This window comes from Astatotilapia calliptera, chromosome 1, assembly GCF_964374335.1.
Source record: "Astatotilapia calliptera chromosome 1, fAstCal68.1, whole genome shotgun sequence".
Taxonomy (NCBI): Eukaryota; Metazoa; Chordata; class Actinopteri; order Cichliformes; family Cichlidae; genus Astatotilapia; species Astatotilapia calliptera.
Window position 1 is genome coordinate 17,298,589 of NC_137422.1, and position 20,847 is coordinate 17,319,435.

The 20,847-nt window shown below is 39.4% G+C and overlaps 2 protein-coding genes across 3 annotated transcripts; one reads left to right on the forward strand and one right to left on the reverse strand.

Moving 5' to 3' along the window:
- The first annotated feature begins 1,482 nt into the window (after positions 1-1,482).
- On the forward strand, positions 1,483-7,563 carry nkpd1 (NTPase, KAP family P-loop domain containing 1). Its single transcript, XM_026163594.2, has 4 exons — positions 1,483-1,772; positions 3,206-3,534; positions 4,938-6,395; positions 7,135-7,563. The coding sequence occupies exons 1-4, from the start codon at positions 1,628-1,630 to the stop codon at positions 7,420-7,422; spliced, it is 2,220 nt and encodes a 739-aa protein (XP_026019379.2). The 5' UTR covers positions 1,483-1,627; the 3' UTR covers positions 7,423-7,563.
- A 3,655-nt stretch (positions 7,564-11,218) lies between these two features.
- On the reverse strand, positions 11,219-18,906 carry LOC113020943 (LIM and senescent cell antigen-like-containing domain protein 1). 2 transcript variants are annotated; one of them, XM_026165306.2, is made up of 11 exons: positions 18,710-18,906; positions 17,475-17,631; positions 17,256-17,322; positions 15,667-15,787; positions 15,335-15,484; positions 15,031-15,181; positions 13,514-13,606; positions 13,284-13,332; positions 13,071-13,146; positions 12,697-12,872; positions 12,311-12,352 (listed from the first exon to the last, which is right to left on the reverse strand). In XM_026165306.2, exons 1-10 carry the CDS (start codon positions 18,904-18,906, stop codon positions 12,734-12,736), a joined length of 1,200 nt encoding a protein of 399 aa, XP_026021091.1. In that variant the 3' UTR covers positions 12,311-12,352; positions 12,697-12,733. The 2 variants fall into 2 exon arrangements, with proteins under 2 accessions (XP_026021093.2, XP_026021091.1); XM_026165308.2 differs by lacking the exon at positions 12,697-12,872 and having other exon boundaries at positions 11,219-12,352; positions 18,710-18,904.
- Positions 18,907-20,847: the final 1,941 nt, after the last annotated feature.

Genomic DNA, 20,847 nt, shown 5'->3' on the forward strand with positions numbered 1-20,847 from the left:
TTTGGAGATGACTCAAACACATGGTGTAATTCAAGTGGTCTGAGAGGGAACTAGACTAGTGCACTTTTTCTTGGCTCTGTTTCCAGCCTTTGTAAAGTAAACACTGGCTAATTTTTAACCTGAAAGAAGGACGTGCCCATGGCGCCGGTTTGGCTCAGTGGGTGAGCAGGCGACCATATGCTGTATGGCCGCAAAGCAGTAGGCCAGGGTTTGACTCCAACCTGCAGACCTTTGCTGTATGTCTTTCACTCTCTCTCCGCTTCTATCTACACTCTCTCTATCCAATAAGGGCTTAAAGTCCCAAAAATAACATCTTAAAAAAAGAAGGAGGACACGCCCGTGCTCATAGTGAAGGATGGGCAGGGGTCTATTTTGGGGCGTTTCGTTGTCATGCAGTTTTTGATTGGTTAATTGTTTTTCTGTTTGATTTGTTTCTAATTTTTTTTTTCTCCCAAATTTCTTGAAGCTGAATTTTCACACTTTACATCGCATTTTGTTCACTTGTATTGAGGCACAATGACAAAACATGAGCTGTTTTCCAATATATTTAAGGACCTGACCATACATCTCTCCAAAAAGATGCCACAGTGGATAAGGGCCACATTGTTCATGGGGCAGCAGAAAGAAACCCCGCTGCACTGAGATCTCTGCTGTTTCTTTTCTTCACAGGCTGAACGAATAGTCTGTGAAAGCTGGTCTCACCAAACAATCATCATGAAGAACACAACAGAAGGTGATTTATTCTTTAATAATAACATATTTGAAGCTCCACCCCCTCAGCAGGGGTTCATTTTCAGTTTCACTTTACAAATGAGACATCCTCTTCGTGCATTTTTATTAATGCAGTGATTTACCACGGGCTAAGTGCCTCCATCCTCAGTTCTTTCCCTCTGCCCAGCTCATATAAAGGCCCTCTGGGCTTTTTTTTTTTTAATGGGATATTTAATTTATTTTTTCCATTTATTTTTGTTGTTGTCGATGGTGTTGTTTTGTATTTGTGTTTGGTTTAATGTGCATACATGGCATTGAATCTGTTTGATATGAACAACTGTTTCAGTGTTTCTGCACTTTGCCTTATAGGTAATTCTCTCCATTGTAATTGCAAATAGTTTATTATTAATTTAATTACATTGCATTGGGAGCTCACAGTTTTACTGGCTAATAATGTCATCATTATTGTTTTCACCTAGACCACAGACTCCTAAGTAGTCCCTTTTCCTATCCGTAGCTTATCTTGGCATCTTTTCTTGACCAACAATCCATTCTTGTGTTTTACTAAGTTAGTAATTAAATATATTTTCTATTAGAGAAAGGTACAGTTACTTTATGTGCATGCCTTCATCCAGTCAAATTAACTTGAAATGGTTGGTTTGTTCCTAGATTTGTCATATTAAAAATTACAGTGGTTGATAGCAGCCTGTCCACTGCTGCTCAATTTTTCCTTCCCATTTTCTGAAATTCACTTCCGACTGGAGAACTTGTTTCCCCGGTTTCAGTTTGACTTTGCACTGATGTTCTGCAGTATGTCAAACAGTTTAGCAGCTTTGGATTACTTGGTAGGAATTGTGGGGACTCTCTGAATAAGACTTTACGTTTAAAATGCATGAGGATGTAAAATAAGAAAACCATGATGCTCTTTCTTTTTAATTTTTTAGATGACATATATGCATACGCACTGTCCAAGACACTTACAAAAGTCTCATCACCTTTAACTGTGGGACTCTACGCTTCATGTGAGAATCGAATCAACATGATCCTCAAACAAATGCAAGGTAGGTTTGTCTGGCCCAGCCTACCAGGCGCTAACGACAGGATGCTTATTTTGAAGACAAACACGACTAAATTCTCCGTGTTTTGCATGTAAATACAGTTTTGAATCTGTTTCTTTATCGCAGTGCCAACAGATGGCTGTGAACATGATTGCAGTGTGTAGAACTATAGCATGGTGACTATAAAAACTGCAGCTTTCGCAATAACGCTGTGGTGTATAACAATATAACATTTGCTAAACGTGCTGTTTTGTTTTTGTAATGAGTCAAAAAATAGAGCTCTTGCTTCCTCATATATGAACTGACTATAGGCAATCTTTTTCTCACTTTACAGACTGACTGAGCTTTTTTACCACACTTAAGCTGTTGTTGTAAAAGAGATAACATGACATCAAACATTCCACAAATGAGGACATAATCCTGTTGAGTATAGTTTGTATATGCAGGCATTTCAACATGTAAACAAATAACACGAGCAGACTTAATGAAGCAGGTTTATTAGAGTAGCATTTTTTAAAACGTAGGTGTTTTAAGGATTTGATACTAACATAAAATATTCGTAGAATAATGAAGCTTCAAAATGTTGCAGACAGATGATATACAGTGTTATTCATTAACTCTGTATATGATGGATTATTGTGTATATTATATTTTCTTGTAATAACCAGTAGACCAGTAGACATGTATTTTGTGGAGTAGGCATTCGACAGTGTCCCTCGCAGTGTCCTGTGAGAGGTGCTTCCGGAGTATGGGGTGTCTGGCCCATTGCTACAGGCCATTTGATCTATATACAACCATTGCAAGAGCTTGGTCCGCATAGCCAGCAATAAGTCGGACTCGTTCCCAGCGGGTGGTGGATTCTGCCAGGGCTGCCCTTTGTCACAGATTCTGTTCGTAATTTTTATGGACAGAATTTTTAGGCATAGCCAAGTGGTGGGAGGCTTTCACTTGGGTGGTCTCAGAATTTCCTCTCTGCTTTTTGCAGATGATGTGGTTCTGTTGGCTTCATCAGGTGATGGCCTCCAGATCGCTCTGGAATGGTTTGCAGCCGAGTGTGAACCTAATAGGACTTGTCCTTGTCAAATTAAAACAATGCTGAACCTTGAGCACCACTTATTAAAAGATTTAAGTGATTGTATATATATAGAGCCTGTATGCATACTTGTGTGGATCAGAGAAAATCTTAAATAAATTCAAACTTGTGCACCCAGTTTTTGTTTTTAAAATCATTAAAGATGAATGCTGTGCTTGTTCCACCCTGGAAAAATAACAGTTCAGAGAAACTATCAAAAGCCTTAAATTACCATGACATTCAACTCTGTGACCACAACTCTGTGCCAAATAACCATATTTCTGCCTTTATTAATATTATTCTTAAATGTAACTCAACCATCAGATACCTGTGTCAGTATTCTATTTGTTTTGTGTATTTTCAGTGTACATGAATTCAGAGGCTTCAAGGATTGAGCAGGAATATGCAAAAGGATCCAGGCCTCGTTCGGTTAAGCCTTCATTTACCGGCTTTTTTGCACTTATTGGACGACTGCTCTTCTACAGGCCAATCTGGACAAAGGAGAACCAGCAGGAACGAAACGTCAGATTCATTTATGTGCATTTCAGTGCTTGGCATTTTGCCGGTAGTGACCTGCTTTGGGCCGGTATAGCTATACGGCTGATTGAGGCCATGCAAATGAACTTTGGAAAATTACAACTTTTACTCTACCGTGTAGCTCAACATGATGAAGAAGAGGAAGTCAAGAACAAGGTTTGTCTCAATAGAGCTACATTTTTGTCTAATTGTTGAGAGCGGCAGATTATTTGCAAAATGCTAACATCAACCTGCTAACATGGTCCTACTGACAATTTGACCCGATACAGATACCAATATTTGGTGATTTAAAAATCTGATATTCCTATATATTGGCCAATATTTTTTTTCATTCAGAAACACAAAATATAGATTTCGCTAATATAATAACATAATGTGTAGCTATTTTTTTACATACACTCCACCCGACTCTGCTCATACTATCTGCTTAGTACAATGTTTCCCAACCACTGTATGTGCCACAACAAATGATCAGGTGTGCCTTTATCTGGTTCCACCTGATTAGTACTCTAAGTGTACTCCGTGAGTAACGGGCAGAGCAATTACATTCTCTTCTACTAGAGGGCAGTACAACTTCCTGCTCTAATTAAATGGGTTGTCAACTGCCAGTAAAACAGAAGAAGACGAAGATGAAATTACATAATAGTCATGCTGTGAGTGAGACAATGCAGTGTGCAATAGCAATAGATAAGTATTTGAAAAGAGAAAATAGACAATCTGACCTGGGTCCAGGAGAAAATTCTGACCCAAATTAAGGCCCTAGCATGAGTGGTGGTCAGTAGAAAGCAAAAATGGTATACGGCAGAAAAACCAAGCCAATTCGTGCCGTGTGATTTTTCTAATGTGAAATATGTAGCGTGGCTCCAAAAGGTTGGGAAACACTGGCTTAGTGTATCTGTGGCATTCCAAAATGTGTTGTCAAGTTCCAGAGTGCCCTCTACTGGGCAAACTATGCAATGTCAACACTCACAACATTAGTGGAGGGTGCTTTGCGCATCCTTTTTACTTTTTTTAATTTTGCTTTTTCAACCATTATAAATCTCGATAATGACAAACGTGCCAATAAAATCCGCTTGACAATAATTCTAGAGGTTTATAACAACAATCTTTTTTATTCTGATGTTATAAAGATCATGTTCAACATAGTCATATCTTAGTTAAGCCTGTAACTATAAACCAGACTTTTCTATGCTGTCTGTTTTTAACACTGGTAGAAAGAATTCCCAAGAAAAAATGTTAACCAGAAGGTGTGTTGGTTTTTGAGACCAGGTAACTAGTTCTGTAAACTGTCGAGTCTCATGAAAGTAATCACAAAAAATGTTTTGACCTGATCCATAGAGGCATTTAAATATCTTTACCAAATTCCATCAATCTAGCCAGTAGTTCTGGAGATATTACCCAGAACCAAAATGAGAAATAAGACCTCATGGTACAGAAAATGTAAGAACATGAACCTCATTTGGCAACTCTGAATCCATGTTTAAAAGCATGATAATAATGTATGTATATATGTATGTTTTTCTCTATTTTGCTTTGTTTTTGTTTTAAAAAAAACTCAGATTGTGGAGGATGGTCCTAACCACTGGAGTTCCAAGAAGATTTGCTGCTGCCCACTGTGGCTTTTTCTCCTTTCCCTTCTGGTGGTACCACTTATCATCCTGATTATCCTGTTAACGGTTGGCTTTCCCAAATTTGGACTGAAACCAGATGAGGAGGTGGATGACAGCAATGGCCAGGTGGGTGTGCTGGAAGGCCTGGCAATTGCCACATTAGGGGTCCCTGCAGTGAGCATACTGAAGTTTATCATTCTGATGGGGAAGAACTTCATCTTCAGCCAGACACTGAACATTAAGAGAGGGATGGACAATGAGCGGCTCAGTGGTCAGTTGGGCTTCATGAACGAAGTCAGGATGGAAATGTGGTGTTTGTCCCGCTTCATCCAGTTTATGGAAGTGTTCGAGAGGAGAAGGATCCGAATCGTGCTGAATATCACTAATCTGGACCGCTGCTCTCCTAAGAAAATTGTTGCAGTCCTGGATGCTATGAACATTTTGCTTTCAGATGAAGAGAGCCCATTTATTTCCATTCTTGCTGTAAATCCGGAAGTCCTTGTAGAGAAAGTGAACTTTGCAGATGGATGCTTGAGCAAAGAGGACAAAGCATATGCATTGCTGAACAGCATAGTGACTCTGCCCTTCACAGTCCCACCACTGTCCAATGATTCAAAGCGCAGTTTACTTTACAGACTTAGTAGCAAGTCAAAAATTCAAGAGGATTCTCCCACGGTTGAAGTCAAACACAGAGGAATTCCTTATTCCTACGATTCCTCCAATTCGTCTCTAGAGAAGGTTACATCTGAAGCAAAGGAGATGTACCCTCTGATCAATACAAAAGCAGCAATGCTGGATATAAAAGATGAACTAGATAACTTAATCAGAAGCATCCTAAGCAGCAATGACAGGAATCTAAGCAAGTACATGCTAGATGATGTCATGTCAATGAGAAGAGTGATCAACTCTATTCGAGTAACTGTGATAATCATGAAAGCCTTAAACCTAGAGCTTCCTCAACCAGAATACATTGCAGCATGGGTGATCCTAGCCAATCACTGGCCCTGCCGACTCAGCTGGATCCTCCAGTGTGTGGAAGATGCTCAACAAAGGGCAGATATTGATGGTGAGGCTGGGCCCAGCGATTATGATTCAAAGACCTTATGGCAAGTCTTCAGTGTGTCCCAAGCAGAGCTGTATGTAATGAGTGGACAGATTGAGGACTTCCTGGAGCAGGATGGAGATGCTGAGCTGTTCGAAAATCTTCTCAAAGTAGATTTCCAGTTCAAGGTAAAAGACTTGAAGACATTTGAAGCAGCAACAGTGAACCTAGATCATTCAATTAAGAATGAGCTGGCTCACATCAGAGGGACATCCAGGCTGAAAGATTCTGGTTGGATGAGGAACCTAGCTCCACTGCCAATCACAAAGATCATTAATATGAACACCGAGGATGTATGTAAAGAGGTAAGAAATTCCTTAAAAGCTATGTTCTGTAAGATTTCAGTCTTGGCTGACCTCTCGTGACATCTTGAGCAGCTGATTTTCAGTAATGCATAAGAAAACACACCTGTTCAGACAACTGGTTCAATGTGGTTTGATAATAATGAAGAATCAGTCAATAAATACCCCTTTTCTTTTTTTTTAATCAAGTCATATATAACCTCAGTTTTTCACATGGTGCGACACTGGGCTAGGGTAAAAGGAGTTTTACCTGAAAGATTAGAGTTGTGTTGCCTGCCTGCAGCTCTTCCCCTAATAGCTCACTTTATTGTACCATTACTCAGATGCTGTATAAAAAAAAGCAGCACAGTAAATAAACATTTTGCAGAAGCGTTTCTAATGAAGGCTTGCTTTTACCACTTTGTGATAAATACACTGAAAATCCTGACTGCAGCACGCAGTATTTTCATTAGAAAGAACTTTATAAGGCACAGATATGATGTAGAGAGAATGAACAGCAATGACACTGGTGTGATTAAATTACCAACTGTAATGAGTATTTAATTGCATGCACCATTTACTATCCTTCCTGCTTAGGTTGACTGTAAACATTTAACATTGCTATATAGAGGGAAATGCTAAAACGTAGGCTAATTACGCTGAAGGGCTTTTGCTGAAAACAAGCAGTGTGGTGTTATAAATCAATTAAATTATTTCAGGAAGGATAATATTGCTCAGTTTCACATTTTCTTTTTTTTCCTAGCTGGAGAGGATGCGATACCCCAGTAAGTACATCGACATTGTGAAAAGCAATGACCTCAATGGGTCAGCGCTGGTCTTCGGCGATGTGGAAGACCTTAAAGACCTCCTACAAATGACTTTTGGTGAATGGGCAACATTCAGACTGCACTTCTTGGGGTTTCCATCACATCTGCGACCACAGTACAAAAACATGGCAACAATACCTTCTCACTCTAAAAACCAGTTATCGAAATTCCACCCTCAGGTTTCTCATCATTATCTGTCTAATCCCAATCTGGTTAACATGTAACATGGAGTCAATCTGTCTCCAGGAATTTTTTTGTGCACATATAATTCTAACATGTTTATACTGCTGAATTAATTAAAAAGCCAGAAAGGGCTTTCAAATCTATATGCTATGTGAAGCTAGCTAGCAGGTAATTAGCAGGTTATAGCATAAAGGCTAAACACTTGTTTGTCACAGAACTAATAAAACCCGCAAATGACTTTTTCATATTCCCAATTTTGCATAGATCAAACAAGCAGTATGCCTCATGTTTATTAGTTACTTTGAGAGCCTTACATTTTTTTTTAGCAGAGCTAGCTGTTTTCCCTTAGTTGCTCCTGGTCTGTTTCCTGTGCCAGCTTAATCACGTTTCTGGCTCCAGCGCCTTATTCTTTGCACCCAGACATGGGTTTGCTATAGATTCTGGCCAGAAAGAAGATAAGTGTTTCCCCAAATGACAAACAAGCCCTTTATGTCCCCATTATCTTATCTGATTGCTTCTGATTTTATTGATGAACTCTGCTTTGTTTAGAGGTTAGATTATTTACTACAGTTTGTCAGGAAATCATCTGTAAACCAGTTAACTGTCCCCCACAGACCTCTTCTTGAGCAGGCTATTTGTGGCTTTTCCATTACAGTAAGCTGAACAGTACCACTGTGTTTAACATCTCAATCTGAGTTAATGGCCGTGTCACTCAACGCTGTGACTTCTAAACTCCTCTTCAGTTCTCTGCGAGATCTCATTTGCTCTCTCCTCAAACATGTTCGACCTGTTCTCCACAGTGCTCTCGTGGGATTTTAACTCTTCACGCCCTGTACTTTCACCTGCTGCTCGGTGCCGGGCTGAGCCATTAATCTTTAATCACAATGAATTGCCTTCCATTCGGTTGTGCTTTATTTGTAATGAGTAGTCTATCTGAGCTGGATAGTTTGAGTGTATCACTTTATCCTAAACTTTTTGTTAAATACATACAGTTCATTAGGTTTAGGACGAAGTAGCTTATGGAAACCAACCGCTGACTTGTAGCTCAGACACAATAGATTAAAAACAGCAACAAGGAAAAGTCAGTGGTTTGGGTCATTGGGCTCTTTCTTTTCTTTTTTTGCTTTTGATGACCAATAGCAAGTAGCTGCTGCAACCAGAGGCTCAGTGTTGCAACATGCTCAACCTGTGGAGGACTGCATTTGTCCACAAGGCGATTGCACAAGTCACCTGATGGGAAGCAACCTGTCTCCAATCAATGACTGACTCAGATTGAATGCAATCACTCTCAAACAGACTGGTTGAAGTTTACAAATAATTGTTATATAAATGCAGAGAGATTGCCAACACATTCATCATCAGCTGATAAGCACAAGTCATCTGCATTGGATCTTTTTGCAATAAGGGATTTAACTCAGCTGCTTGCCAACTGGTTGTATTCTAGTTATGGCCCTGTATAAAAAAAATAGGTTGTCATTTTGCAGTTAAATTGCTGTCTATGAGCAACTACGTCACTGTTTGTGGATGAAATTATATTTCTATTTACAAGGATCTGGTTGGACTCTGAATAGAAGAAGTGAATGTGCCTTTCTGTGTATGCAGATGGCAACAGAACTGCAATTTTCTCCCATTTATCACAGATTGTATGCATGTATTTGCCAACTTGACAGCAATCAGTCACAAACTGATGCAGACTGAGAGTAAACTGACTTGATGCACCAAAGTCACTCTGAGGACAGCGACTGACTGCAAGTGGTCAAAGCAATGATTTCAAAGACAAGATCGGAAAGTCATTGCACACCATCACAATAATCCCAGTCGTGCTAAAGTGTGACTGTAGCATTACAACAATCATACAACAGTCAGGTGTGAATATATCATCCTAGCTTGTTTACACCTTATAAAATTTTAAGTAATGTATGAGTTAACATTCATGAAAGACTTCATTTCAGTCTAAAGCAGCCACACTGCAGTTATTCAGGCATGCCTTATTCCATAATAAGGACCACATTTGTTAAATAGTAATTGAGCAGTCTGTTAAACATGAACTCTTTTTAGTAAATTCCTTGTCAGACCTTACCTAGAAATTAAACTATTTAATTTAGTGTAACCGAAATGAATAATTACGCTCGTAATGTCAATTTGAGGAAGATGACTTGAGCAAAGCTAACTGTAGTGTTGCCTAGATACCATTTCAATGTCATCTGCTCCAGTGTCAGGTGGCAAATGTAAAAGTAACATAATGAAAGCTGTGAAGAGATTTTACTAATCATTATAATGTATTTATATACCTTATTGTAATGTAAGTTAAACCTTTACATATTTGTATTGTTACTGTCTTGTTGGATTGCCCTTTTTATTGTGTATTATAACATTTATTCTATACATGGAAATCTGTGAATGTTGAAAATGATCTGTTTAAAGTGCCTATGCCACAAGTTTTAGAAACTTGTGCTATTTTATAAACTGAATATCAGAAATGTTAAGAGAGGACTCATTTGAACTTCTTTTCTTTTCTTTTTTTTCTTACCAAAGGATGAATCCTATTGCTGTTGGTGAACCCCATCAACTCTGGCACCGCCAGAGGGTTTTTGCTTTGACATCTAAAATTATATTCCATGTCCCACAGGAACTGCCACCAGACTTCAGAGTATTTCTAGTCCCAGGGCAATGTATTCAAATGATTTTAGTAATTCTATTGCTTTTCATTCATTGTCACATTCAGGTTCACTTTGGTGGTGTAAGAAACATCTCAAATGTTATTGGATCATTTGAAGGTTTGTGATATTAACGTCAACATCAGGATGAACACTCACGGAGGTCTCGCGGGGAATTTTACATGTATTGCGATCATTACAAGAACATTTAATTATTTAATTATTTAATAACTTTATCAGTGACAAAATATTTGTGAATAGGAGTAACATTGGTTTTCATCCCATTTTCATTGTAACTTGTGATTTACTCATATACTCAGCTCATCTACTAATCAAAGTTTGATGCGGTTTTGCGCTTGTTAGTTTATTTATGTCACATCCTGTCCGAGAGCTTTGCAATTTGAATTGCGAACTGAATGCATGGTGGTGCCAAACACATTTAGACAGTTGGATTTTAATTTTACACCGTCTGAAAAAACATGAACATGTTTGGCGTACATACACTCACCTGTCCATATTGACATGATAGCATAACGCAGTGGATGCAGATTTTTTTGGCTGCACATCCATGACGTTAATCTCCTGTTTCACCACATCCTAAACCTGCTCTATTGATGAGATCTGGTGACTGTAGAGTACATATAACATTTTCATTTTCAAGACACCAGTCTGATGTGATTTGAGCTTTGCGACAGGGTGTGTCGTCCTGCTGGAAGCAGCCATCAGATGGGCGCACTGTGGTCATAAAGGGACCGACATGGCTAGCAACAGTATTCAGGTAGACAGTGGCATTTAAGGGCTGTGAAGTTGGTACTGAGGGGCCCAAAGTGTGCAAACAGAATATTACACAACAGGACACCACCACCAGCAGACTGCAACTTTGATACAAGCATTTTGATCCATGCTTTCTTTTCTTTCATTTTTTTTTCCCACTTCTAACCCTACCCAGACCAATCTGGCACCAACAACCATGCCATGTTCAGTGTCACATAAATCACCTTTCTTCCCCATTCTGATGATCGGTTTGAAAACCAGCAGGTCCTCTGATCATGTCTACATGCCTAAATGCTTTGACTTGTTATCATATGATTGGCCCATTAGATTTTTGTGTTAATTATCAGCTAAACCAGTGTGCCTAAAAAGTGGACAGTGAGTGTTTTTGAAATAAAAGTCACGATAATGTATTCAGAAATACTTTATTGATCATTCATCCTGATGGTAAACACTGAATATATGCTGCCATAAACTGTAAACTTTTTTTTCCCCCCCAAAGTATTTCATCATTCGAACAAATGCAGTTTGTTGTGTGGCACTTAATTTTTCTAAAAAGATTTGCTGTTGCCAGCAAAATGCTGACACGGCAAAATATTTTAAACAAAGCAGGTTAAATATTCAGCTGAAGGGTCATTTCATTGGAAATCCATTGAAGAGTTTTTCACAGGAAGACGCAAAATGTTAATTTGTCTATAGAAAAAAATATATCTGATGAACATTTACCGTACGAACAACCTTACACAGCCACACACAATGAAGGCATATAGCATGCTGACAACACTTTAAAAGACAAGGCTCGGATTCTGTAGTAGCAGCACCCTCTGCTGTTCCCATTTCTCCCAAAGGCCCAGTTTTAGTCATGTAATAATTCTCTGAATAGCCTGTCGGGCTGGTACAGAGGTGGTGCCAGAGACTATGCAGCTGTTTGTCCCAATGCAGTTTCATTAACACATAATGATGAAAATTGCTACTAGCTCCCAAAAATAACAGCTCATTTAAGATTTTGTTTTCCCCCCAAAAAGAGGCACTGTTACAATACTCTGAGGAACACAATGGTCCCCTTCTAATGACTCACACTCGTTAAAACAAATATAGGAAAGCATAGCACCACATTATAGTCATATTACATGTTCAAATATTAAAGGCACAAGTGTAAAGATCAAATTTTGTTCCTTGTATTTTTCTACCTTACAAGAAAATGATCACTTTGGCTAATTTAGGAATGTATTAAAAAAAAAAAAAAAAAAAAAAAGGAAAAAGCTAAAAAGCACATTAATGAAGCACATTTATGTAACGACCACAATGGTTTAAGTTTCTAATATTTATGTACCGATTAAATGCCAGGCTCTTGTTGTTAAGCAGTAGTTCCCCTGGATATTTTACCACCACATACATCACAGACAAAAACATCCAGGTTGTTTGGCCTGAAGCAGCTCATTTGGACTCTGCCAGCTTCTTGAGCCTTTTCTTGAGCTCCAGAGGAAACTTCTCATAGCACTTTTTACAAACAGGCTTCATGTCAAACTCAACAAACTTGTTCCTGCAAAGAGAAAGGATTAAAAATAAATAAATATATAAAATCACTGCTGACCAGATACAACAAAACATCTGAACCTTGCTTTTTTCCCCCCCTTTTAAAAACCCATCGGCTGTAGTGAAAATAAGCAGCAGTTAATACAGAATAAGTACTGCAGTCCTACTAAAGCATCAGCTGAACCAAACTCATGCGTAAACATGTACGCTTTAGAGGTTTTGCTCAAACACCACTCACACAAAATAACTGGCTTTGCAAAATAAATAAGAAATAATAACATGCCACACTGTCGGGGGGGGGGACAACGAGCACAGCACAAATAAAAGTAGTAAGTAAGCGATTGCACCAACCAATCGATGGAGTGGCGAGTTGTAAAGAATAAGATTTCTACTGACAGACAGCAGACTTTTTCTTGCGCTCTTTGGCATCGCGCTCACGTCGGGCCAGGCGGCGTTTCAGCTCCTCGGGCATGCGGTCATAGCAGTGCTTGCACACTGGCCTCAGGTCAATTTCAACAAACTTATCTCTGAGTTACCACAGACGCAGCAAGTGAAGCATGTAAGAGAAGAAATTGGAAGAGAAGGAAAAGAGCCAAAAGAGGGAAGAGTTGTCGGAGGAGAAGTGAATAATACGCGCGGACAAGTGTTAGGACTCGATGCAGAGGTGTTGGAGAAAACTGAGGACGGCGACAATCAGCTGGCTGTAAATGAGCACTTCAACTTACTTGAGAGTGAGTTTGGTGTTGCAGGTGGAGCATGAGAAACAGCTGACACACCAGGCCTTGTTGAGAGCGGACACAACTGGAGGGATAAAGATGTAAAATATAATAAAAAATGTGGACAAATCTTAAACATGGAGCTCCTCTATCTTCAAGCAGCACTTCTTAAAAAATAAAAAACACTGCACTGATTACAAGCTTTATCACCCTGATACTCACCATCGCCTTCAATCACACGGTTGCAGTGATAACACACATCACCGAAGAGCTTGATAACAGAGAAACAAGGAGATTAGGCGTTTATCCAGCAAACACAAATTCTTTTATGTGCTGCTGGAGTAAGAGGTTAGCGCTGCTGTTTGGGGGGGGTTTCTTGGTTTTTTTAGACTTCACTGTCGTGTTCTCCAAAGCCAAGATTGTACTTGCAGAGCTGTGTTTTTCTTTCTTACCTGGTTATAATGAGTCTCACAGTATGCCAGCCCTTTTCTCTCATAATGGCGATGACCGAGGAAAGGCTTTTCACACTTGGCACACACAAAATGCTGCAAAAAAGAGCAAATACTGCTGAGGGTTAAGGAGACCTCTTAAAAAATAAAAAACCCAGAAAGCATGCCAACTTCTCTAACGGTCAGAAACATGAATATTACATGAGCAGAGTATGTTTACTACCATATACAGAGACCACAGAAGAAATGGTTACTGGAAGAGCGCTACCGCTATTTTACGCCGTTTGTTTTTAAGATGCGGTTATCTCTCACTGTTGTGGAGAAACTGCCGGTGGTGTGCACGGAGTGTTTTTAAAATTCTTCTACTTTCCTGGCACTTGCCAGCTAAACTCCTGAAGTGGGTAGAATCTAAATTAATTTTGGCTAATTACCATCTTTAGCATTAAATTGAGTGCTATACGCCGTTGATAGCTTTTTGAACAGTACAAAGCTCAGCAGTCTCCATACAGATAAACACACAATTCGATCTGCCGCGCTCTGCCTCCGGAGAAATAAGCTTTTTAAAAGCGCTCACATCTCCCAAATTAGCTCACTTACAGCATTTTGGTTCCAAATTGGATATTTAATTAACTTAATTTTCTTATGCATAAGTAAGAGTAACTAAATATGAGAGTCATTATAGATTTTTATTATGCTTTTGAGGAAAGACTGTTTTGCACATAAACTTAACAGCTACAGCATTAAAAACACCTCGAAAAAATCTTTGAATGACTCTGGTCATGGACGCCTGACCTCTGGATCGGGCTTCTCCCTTACGCTTGACTAGACTGGGATGTGAGGAGTTTGGATAATAGGGGAAGACTTTATTCGTTCCTGATCCGTTTGTGATGTATGGCACAGGATACCATCGTGCTGGACAGAATGCAGCTGTTCAGCAATGCTGTTGTGTTGGAAAATCTTGCCAGAAGCAAAGGTTTTCCAACAATGCTTGTAATGAGATGATTGATGTTATTCACTACAGCTGTCAGTGGTTTTAATGCGGTGGCTGAGCAGTGTATTGCGAGCAAAGAGAAGGCGGCCAGCATGACGTCAGACACTATTATGAACTTATCATTAGTCTTTGAGACATTCCTGTATTCTGACTTGTGATGTTAATTTTATAGAAGCACTTGTGACACTCACATAAGTTCTGCCTGAATTACTTTAATATGATTTTTTTCATATAATAAGCAGTTAGGAAGATGGATGGATGGATGAATGGTTTTGTCATTACTTTGTGTTTAATGGCCTCTTTTGTAAAGCTCCTACTCTGCAAGGAGGGAAAAAAAATCATCTATCACCATTTCTTTTAAATAAATATCAAATCAGGCTCACATTAACACGATTCCTGCAGCAAACTCCTAAAATCTTTGGCTTTTCTTTGAAGGAGCAAGCTGCTTAATCAAAGCCATGTTACCCCTGATTTCTTTTGCATGACTGTAACTTTGTGTACATAAACAGGCCCGTTCTCGTTCACGAACCTCCACATGCCACTGCTTGCCCATGGCATTGACAACACGCCCCTCGATAGGTCTCCTGCAGGCACCGCAGATGGGTACACCCATCTTATCGTGGCAGGGCAAACAGTAGAGCTCTCCTTTCAGCTCCCTAGCATCTGCTGTCAGCTCCCTCCTGTGCAAAGGGAAACAATGAAATGCATGATGAGCTGCCGAACACAGGCTGAACACACTAATGAAGACGGTCTTTCTATGAACCTTGAATGTATTCTGAAGCGTGTGGGCGGTTTTCTGCACTAAAACCCTGGTGTGGAGTGAGAAGACTGACCCGCAGTTGGTGCAGTTGAAGTGGTCCGGGTGATAGGGGTCGTTCTGAAAGATCAGTGGCTGCTCTTCGATGATGGCGTGGCACTTCTGGCAGATGTACTTGCCCAGGCCTCTGGCTTTTTCGCGGTTATGGCACGGCCGGCACAGGTGCCTGAGGTAAATGGGGAAGGGATGTGAAGAGAGATCGCTGCAGCTTCAATAACTGTTTTGACACCCTCCATCATAGCTGTTTTGTTAGGATGCAAAAGCAATCGAGTCAGCAGCTTGACGTGTGTAACCACCTGTTTTACAGGCTGTCACTGTCTTATGACTGTAATCAGATGGGACGCTTACCTGCCAGCATTCTTGACAAAGCCCACATCTGCAAGCACAGCCTGGCAAATGTCACAGCAGAAGCAGTCGGGGTGCCAACTATAGTTCATGGCCTTGATGACACGACCAATGATGAACTCTCCTGAGGGAAACCATATGTGAGAGATCAGCCTGAATCAATCCTAAGATTGACTTTCAATATTTGTTGGGCCTAGATGTTATTTTACATGATGTTGTTTTTGGTTGGTGTACAGGAACACAATTATACAGTTTTGCAACAACACACTACAATATTTTCTATATTGTTCTCTTAGTGACACTTAAAATAAGACTACTGTTAAATGCCTTTTAATTTTCTGCATAATTAAATTAACAAAGACTGTGTTTCCCTTGACATGGATGAGAAGCACTTGAGTTAAGCTTATGGGATAGATCCAAGATGCACTAAAAGGCATCTTGGATGACCTAAATACAAGCGGGAAGCTCTAAATAAAAGTATAAATAGCCCTAAAGCCCAATGTGGACACACTGGGATCTGATCTAAACAAGGACCAATACAGAAAGTGAGGCACAGTAAACAGTGAACGCTTTAGGAGACGCTACACATCATGTGAAAGGTCTGTTGCATGAAATCTGAGCAGAAAATTATCCACAGGGGTCGTTATGTGCCAAAAAAAAAAAGTGCAGCATGAGCACATCAGTGACAGCAATAAATGAATGAATGCTTAATTAACCACACAGACAGTTTATTTGAGAAAAGCTAAACAACAGTATGGTTTCCACCAGTGCACTGCGAGCCTAAGAAACACGTCAAGACACGGGGGATTTTATTTATTCCCCACTTCCAACATGAAGATGAATATGTATATACTCCTGCAGGAGGGCACGGTTTACATAGAGATGAATGATTTAGCCTGAATTGATTAATACACTTCTGTGCAAGGATATCAGTTGAAAAGACAGAACAGTTTTCTTATAGTTTTTTTTTTCTTTTGTGTGACAACAGATAATGCGGACTGCATTCCAGTAACACCCTTAAGCGAACTTAACAGCTGAAGCTATTCTCACATACCCTGGAGGGATGGCTCAACATAGGCCTGGCAAGGCAACAGGCTTGTAACACACTGGTGGAAACCCTACAACTATCAGGAAATAAAAATGAGCCATGCAAATGTTATAACGCAATAACGTTTGAGCTTCAGGAGTCCAGCTGACATTAATCCGCTTGTTTGCATTAACTACGGTGGGCTGAATCATTCATTCCTATGTGTAAAAAAGGTTAACAGTTATATGGTGCTCTCCGGCTGGTTGAGCCTATGTTACTTCCCCATGGTCCCTCGCTCTTCTCCCATCAGCAGTAAATGAAGTAGCAGTTTGTGCCACACAGTATTAGTGTTAGCCACCAAGCCAGAAACAATGAATTAAAATCCCCACAGAGTACCAAAAAGCCAAAACAAACCACTCCTACTGTTGTTGCACTGAGTGCAAATGTTTTTTTTTGTTTGTTTGTTTGTTTGATTGATTGATTGACTTTCACCATGATTTAGTCCAGTTGTCACCACAGAACACAAGTCTAATAAAATACCAACTTGAAGCCATGTAACACTCACCACACTGGTGACAACAGGGAGCAAAGAGCATCTGGAAGTCATGTTCACAATATTTCCTCCCTTCAAACTGTAGACAAATAATAATTTAAAGAAAAAAAAAGTCGTTATATAAAGAAAAGAAAAGGGGACAAATATTTCCACACATGTTTATGAGCTATACACACTGAGCTTTGTACTGATGTAGTGTAAAATGAGCAGTGACTACTAGAGGATGTCTACCTCGTAGAACAGCCCCTCTGGAAACTGCTGGAAACACTGGGCACACACGAAGCACTGCTCATGGTAAAGCTCTCCATTACTGTTGACAATCTTCTCAGTCGGAGCGAAGCCGCTCTTGCATCGCTCGCAGGCTGCACTGGCCAGGGCATTAGCAATGCTGTTGCATGAAACAATAACACATACATTAGGTCTGCAACATCCTCTGACATGCAGGGCTGACAAATGACTGCAGTGCAAGTTTAGACTAGTGTTTATCATTTCTCACATAACTCCTATATCATCTCCTGAACTTCCTTCATGCAGCTGTCACCATGGAGAATGGAAATAATATTTGAACCCACTAACACTATTACTCACTGCAAAGTCATCACCTAATTTGGTAACAGCACAGAACAGTCAGGGGTTTCTCTGGCTGCAACTTCCCAAACACACAACCACTCTACATAGATATGTATATATAATTACTGATACATGTGACAACTAAATTATCTCACAATTTCTAACATTATCCTTTACAGTACTATTTACATGTAAATAACTAAAACGAGTCACTTATCTACGCACTATATCTGCTGCCATATCAATCAAAGACATGTCTAGATATATATGGTTGTTTGTATACCCTCCTGTTGTTTATACATTTCTATTTTATAGTTGTTGTTTGTTTGTTTTACTGTTTTAGGAAAAAGCTATTTTTAGCCTTTTGGTCAATAGTTCTACAATTTCAAATAAATAAGCTTAACAATTTTCCTAATTATTACAGTATTACAACTTTCTGACATTAATCTAGGGCACATGAGATACATTTATTTATTTTGTAAATACCAATAAAGCGCTGTGAATGATTGAATGATAAAAAAATTATGTGAGTTTTGAAAAAGGAGCTATACAAATAGCGAATACAACTAACTTAGCATGCTAGCCGTTGGCACCGTGTAGCATAGAAAAAACTAAGCTAAGTATGTGTAATGAAATCCGCAAACTCCGCAGAGTAATCTCTACACTTTGTTTGCCTTGTACCAAAATGTGGGGTGTGGTGATAATTATACTTGTGTTGCGATAATTATACTGTTTTGAAAAGCGTCCTATCTACTATAGAGAAGCGATGAGCTAACTTCTCCCCAGAGGTTGGCTACGCTGGCAAGCTGTTAGTGTTAGCCTGCTGGCTTCCAAAGCTAACGGGCTATTTAACCTCTACGCGAGTTTATGTTTACGCTACACACACAAAAACGTACCTGCCAGGCATTCCAGCCACACCCAACATCCTTGAGAGTAGAGCACCTTGAAAGAAAACTGTTATAAAGCTAACGTGCTCGATCGTTTCCCCAAGTAAAGCAACTTCAGAGAGCTCTGCTGCCCCTCCCAGCTGAGGGGGACTATCCGGCGGCAGTGACTCCGTCCTCCCACGGTGGGAGTGACCGGAGAGCAGCATCCGCCTAACCTCGACTGAGTTTATAGAGACACGACGTATTAAGTTACTGCAGAGCTCCGTGCATGCTTCTCATATATGGGTACATAAAACCATATTTAGAAAATAAATGTTCATTTAGGATTAAAAATACAGAGGGTGTTGTTAAATTACTTTCGTGAAGTGTGTGGTTTAATAATTAATACAAGAAACGAATTTAGTAAAATGTCTGTGAAGGTTCAGCAACTTAAAGAAGTCCAGACGCTTTTCTTTGCAAGCTCCTTTGACAATTTAGTAAAATGAATTTCACTTGCAAAATGAATTCACAAAAGAACAGGACACTGAAGCTACAGTTCGCATGGGCTCATCAAAAGATTCTATAGCAGATTCCCTGGTCTGATTTATCTCAGTTTCTGCTGCAAAATTCAGTTGGTAGGGTCAAAATTGTGTAAAAAAGAAAAAAAAGCATAGATCCATCGCACTTTGGATCAATGGTTCTGGCTTATTTTGGTGTTGGTGTCGAGGATATTTTCCTGGTGTACTTTAAACTCTTTAGTTGGATTATTGCTGCCCATGCCCATCAATTCATGACCACAGTGTACACATGAGTTCATTCATTGTCATTGTCACAGCTGCCAAAATCGCAATTCCAATTTAGAATTAAGATTGTATTTTTGTTTTCTCCCATTCGTTATAGGTTATCTTTAATATTGAGTCTTTACTTTACAATATGAAGTGTTTGAGGCAACTGGCAGGGGCGCCACCAGGGGGGCACCCCCAAAATTTGCCGCCCCAGTAGTGTGCCCCAATGTTTTTAGTGGCCCTCATATGGCCATCCCTATGAAAAAATGCTGGAGGCGCCAGGGGCACCTGATATTGTGAACTGGCACTATTTAAATAGATAAAAACACCAATTACATGGGTAAAGTTTATAATTATACATGTGTTAATGCTCAGAAATGTACTTAAGCACATATTTGCACATGAAGTGAGTAATTTAAAGAACTTTAAAGAAAGTTTAATCTTCCCAAACTGTGGATCTTGAACCAATAATCTGACTTCATCGGCTCTTAGTCCACAGCTCAGGAGCTCAGAGCATTTCCTGTTTAAGAAATATCACTTATTGTCCTTTTAAATCCTGAGACCTAAAAATTTAATTAGCTGTGGCTGAAACACGAGACAGCACCGCAGGTTACGTCTTTTATCTGATTTCACTTAATGGAACTCTTACTAGATTGTGTCCTCTCTTGCTCGTGTCTATTTTTATGTCTTCATGTTTACTGCTGTTTATAAAGCTGCTTGAAAAGCACTTGGCTTGGAGGTAATTGCTGCATAAATAAAGTTTTGCTCGCTTGGTAATACACTTTATTCCTTTTTTCTCCAGTTTCCTCGCAGGGATGTTTGAAGTGTAATTTAACCTTTTTCAGCATCTTGCATAGCAAAATGAAAACGAGGTGACTCGCAGCATATGCATTAGCGTGGGCCTATTTGTGGTGGTAGCTTATTTTTAAAGCTAGTGATATGAGTGATTAACCTGCTCTTCTTAATAAACCTTTAGCCTTTCTAAATAAGATATTTTGCACAGACTGTCAAATAGAGGACAAAGGATAGAGAGAAAAGACTTAAAGAGGGCTAAATATGGATTAAAGAGAATCCAGTAACAGTCTGCTCCTAATTAATACATTACACTCAGGGTATCCTTAACAACACTGCATTTCATTGCTCTCAGAGAGTTATGATAGCATCTTATGAAATCTATACTCACATTTCTCTCTGATTTTGTAGCACAACAGCAACATTTTTTCTAACTTTAAAATAGGCGTATAGAATAGATACCTGCTCGGATATGTGTGCTTGTATTATCTCTCCTAATGCATTTAATATACACATAAACCAACAGCTTAGTGAAATGTCTTCTAGTATATTTTACTGTACATAGCAACCATTTGCACATCATAAAAATGG

Excerpts from the sequence above, each read along its gene's own strand:
- nkpd1 (XM_026163594.2), top strand. The coding sequence starts at position 1,628 with ATGATGCTCTTTCTTTTTAATTTTTTAGATGACATATATGCATACGCA. Across the intron at positions 3,535-4,937 it reads AAGAGGAAGTCAAGAACAAG|ATTGTGGAGGATGGTCCTAA; the intron begins GTTTGTCTCAAT and ends AAAAAAACTCAG. Across the intron at positions 6,396-7,134 it reads CCGAGGATGTATGTAAAGAG|CTGGAGAGGATGCGATACCC; the intron begins GTAAGAAATTCC and ends TTTTTTTCCTAG.
- LOC113020943 (XM_026165306.2), bottom strand. The coding sequence starts at position 18,906 with ATGCTGCTCTCCGGTCACTCCCACCGTGGGAGGACGGAGTCACTGCCG. Across the intron at positions 13,607-15,030 it reads GCAAGCAGTGGCATGTGGAG|CATTTTGTGTGTGCCAAGTG; the intron begins GTTCGTGAACGA and ends TCTTTTTTGCAG. Across the intron at positions 13,147-13,283 it reads CCGTGTGATTGAAGGCGATG|TTGTGTCCGCTCTCAACAAG; the intron begins GTGAGTATCAGG and ends TTATCCCTCCAG.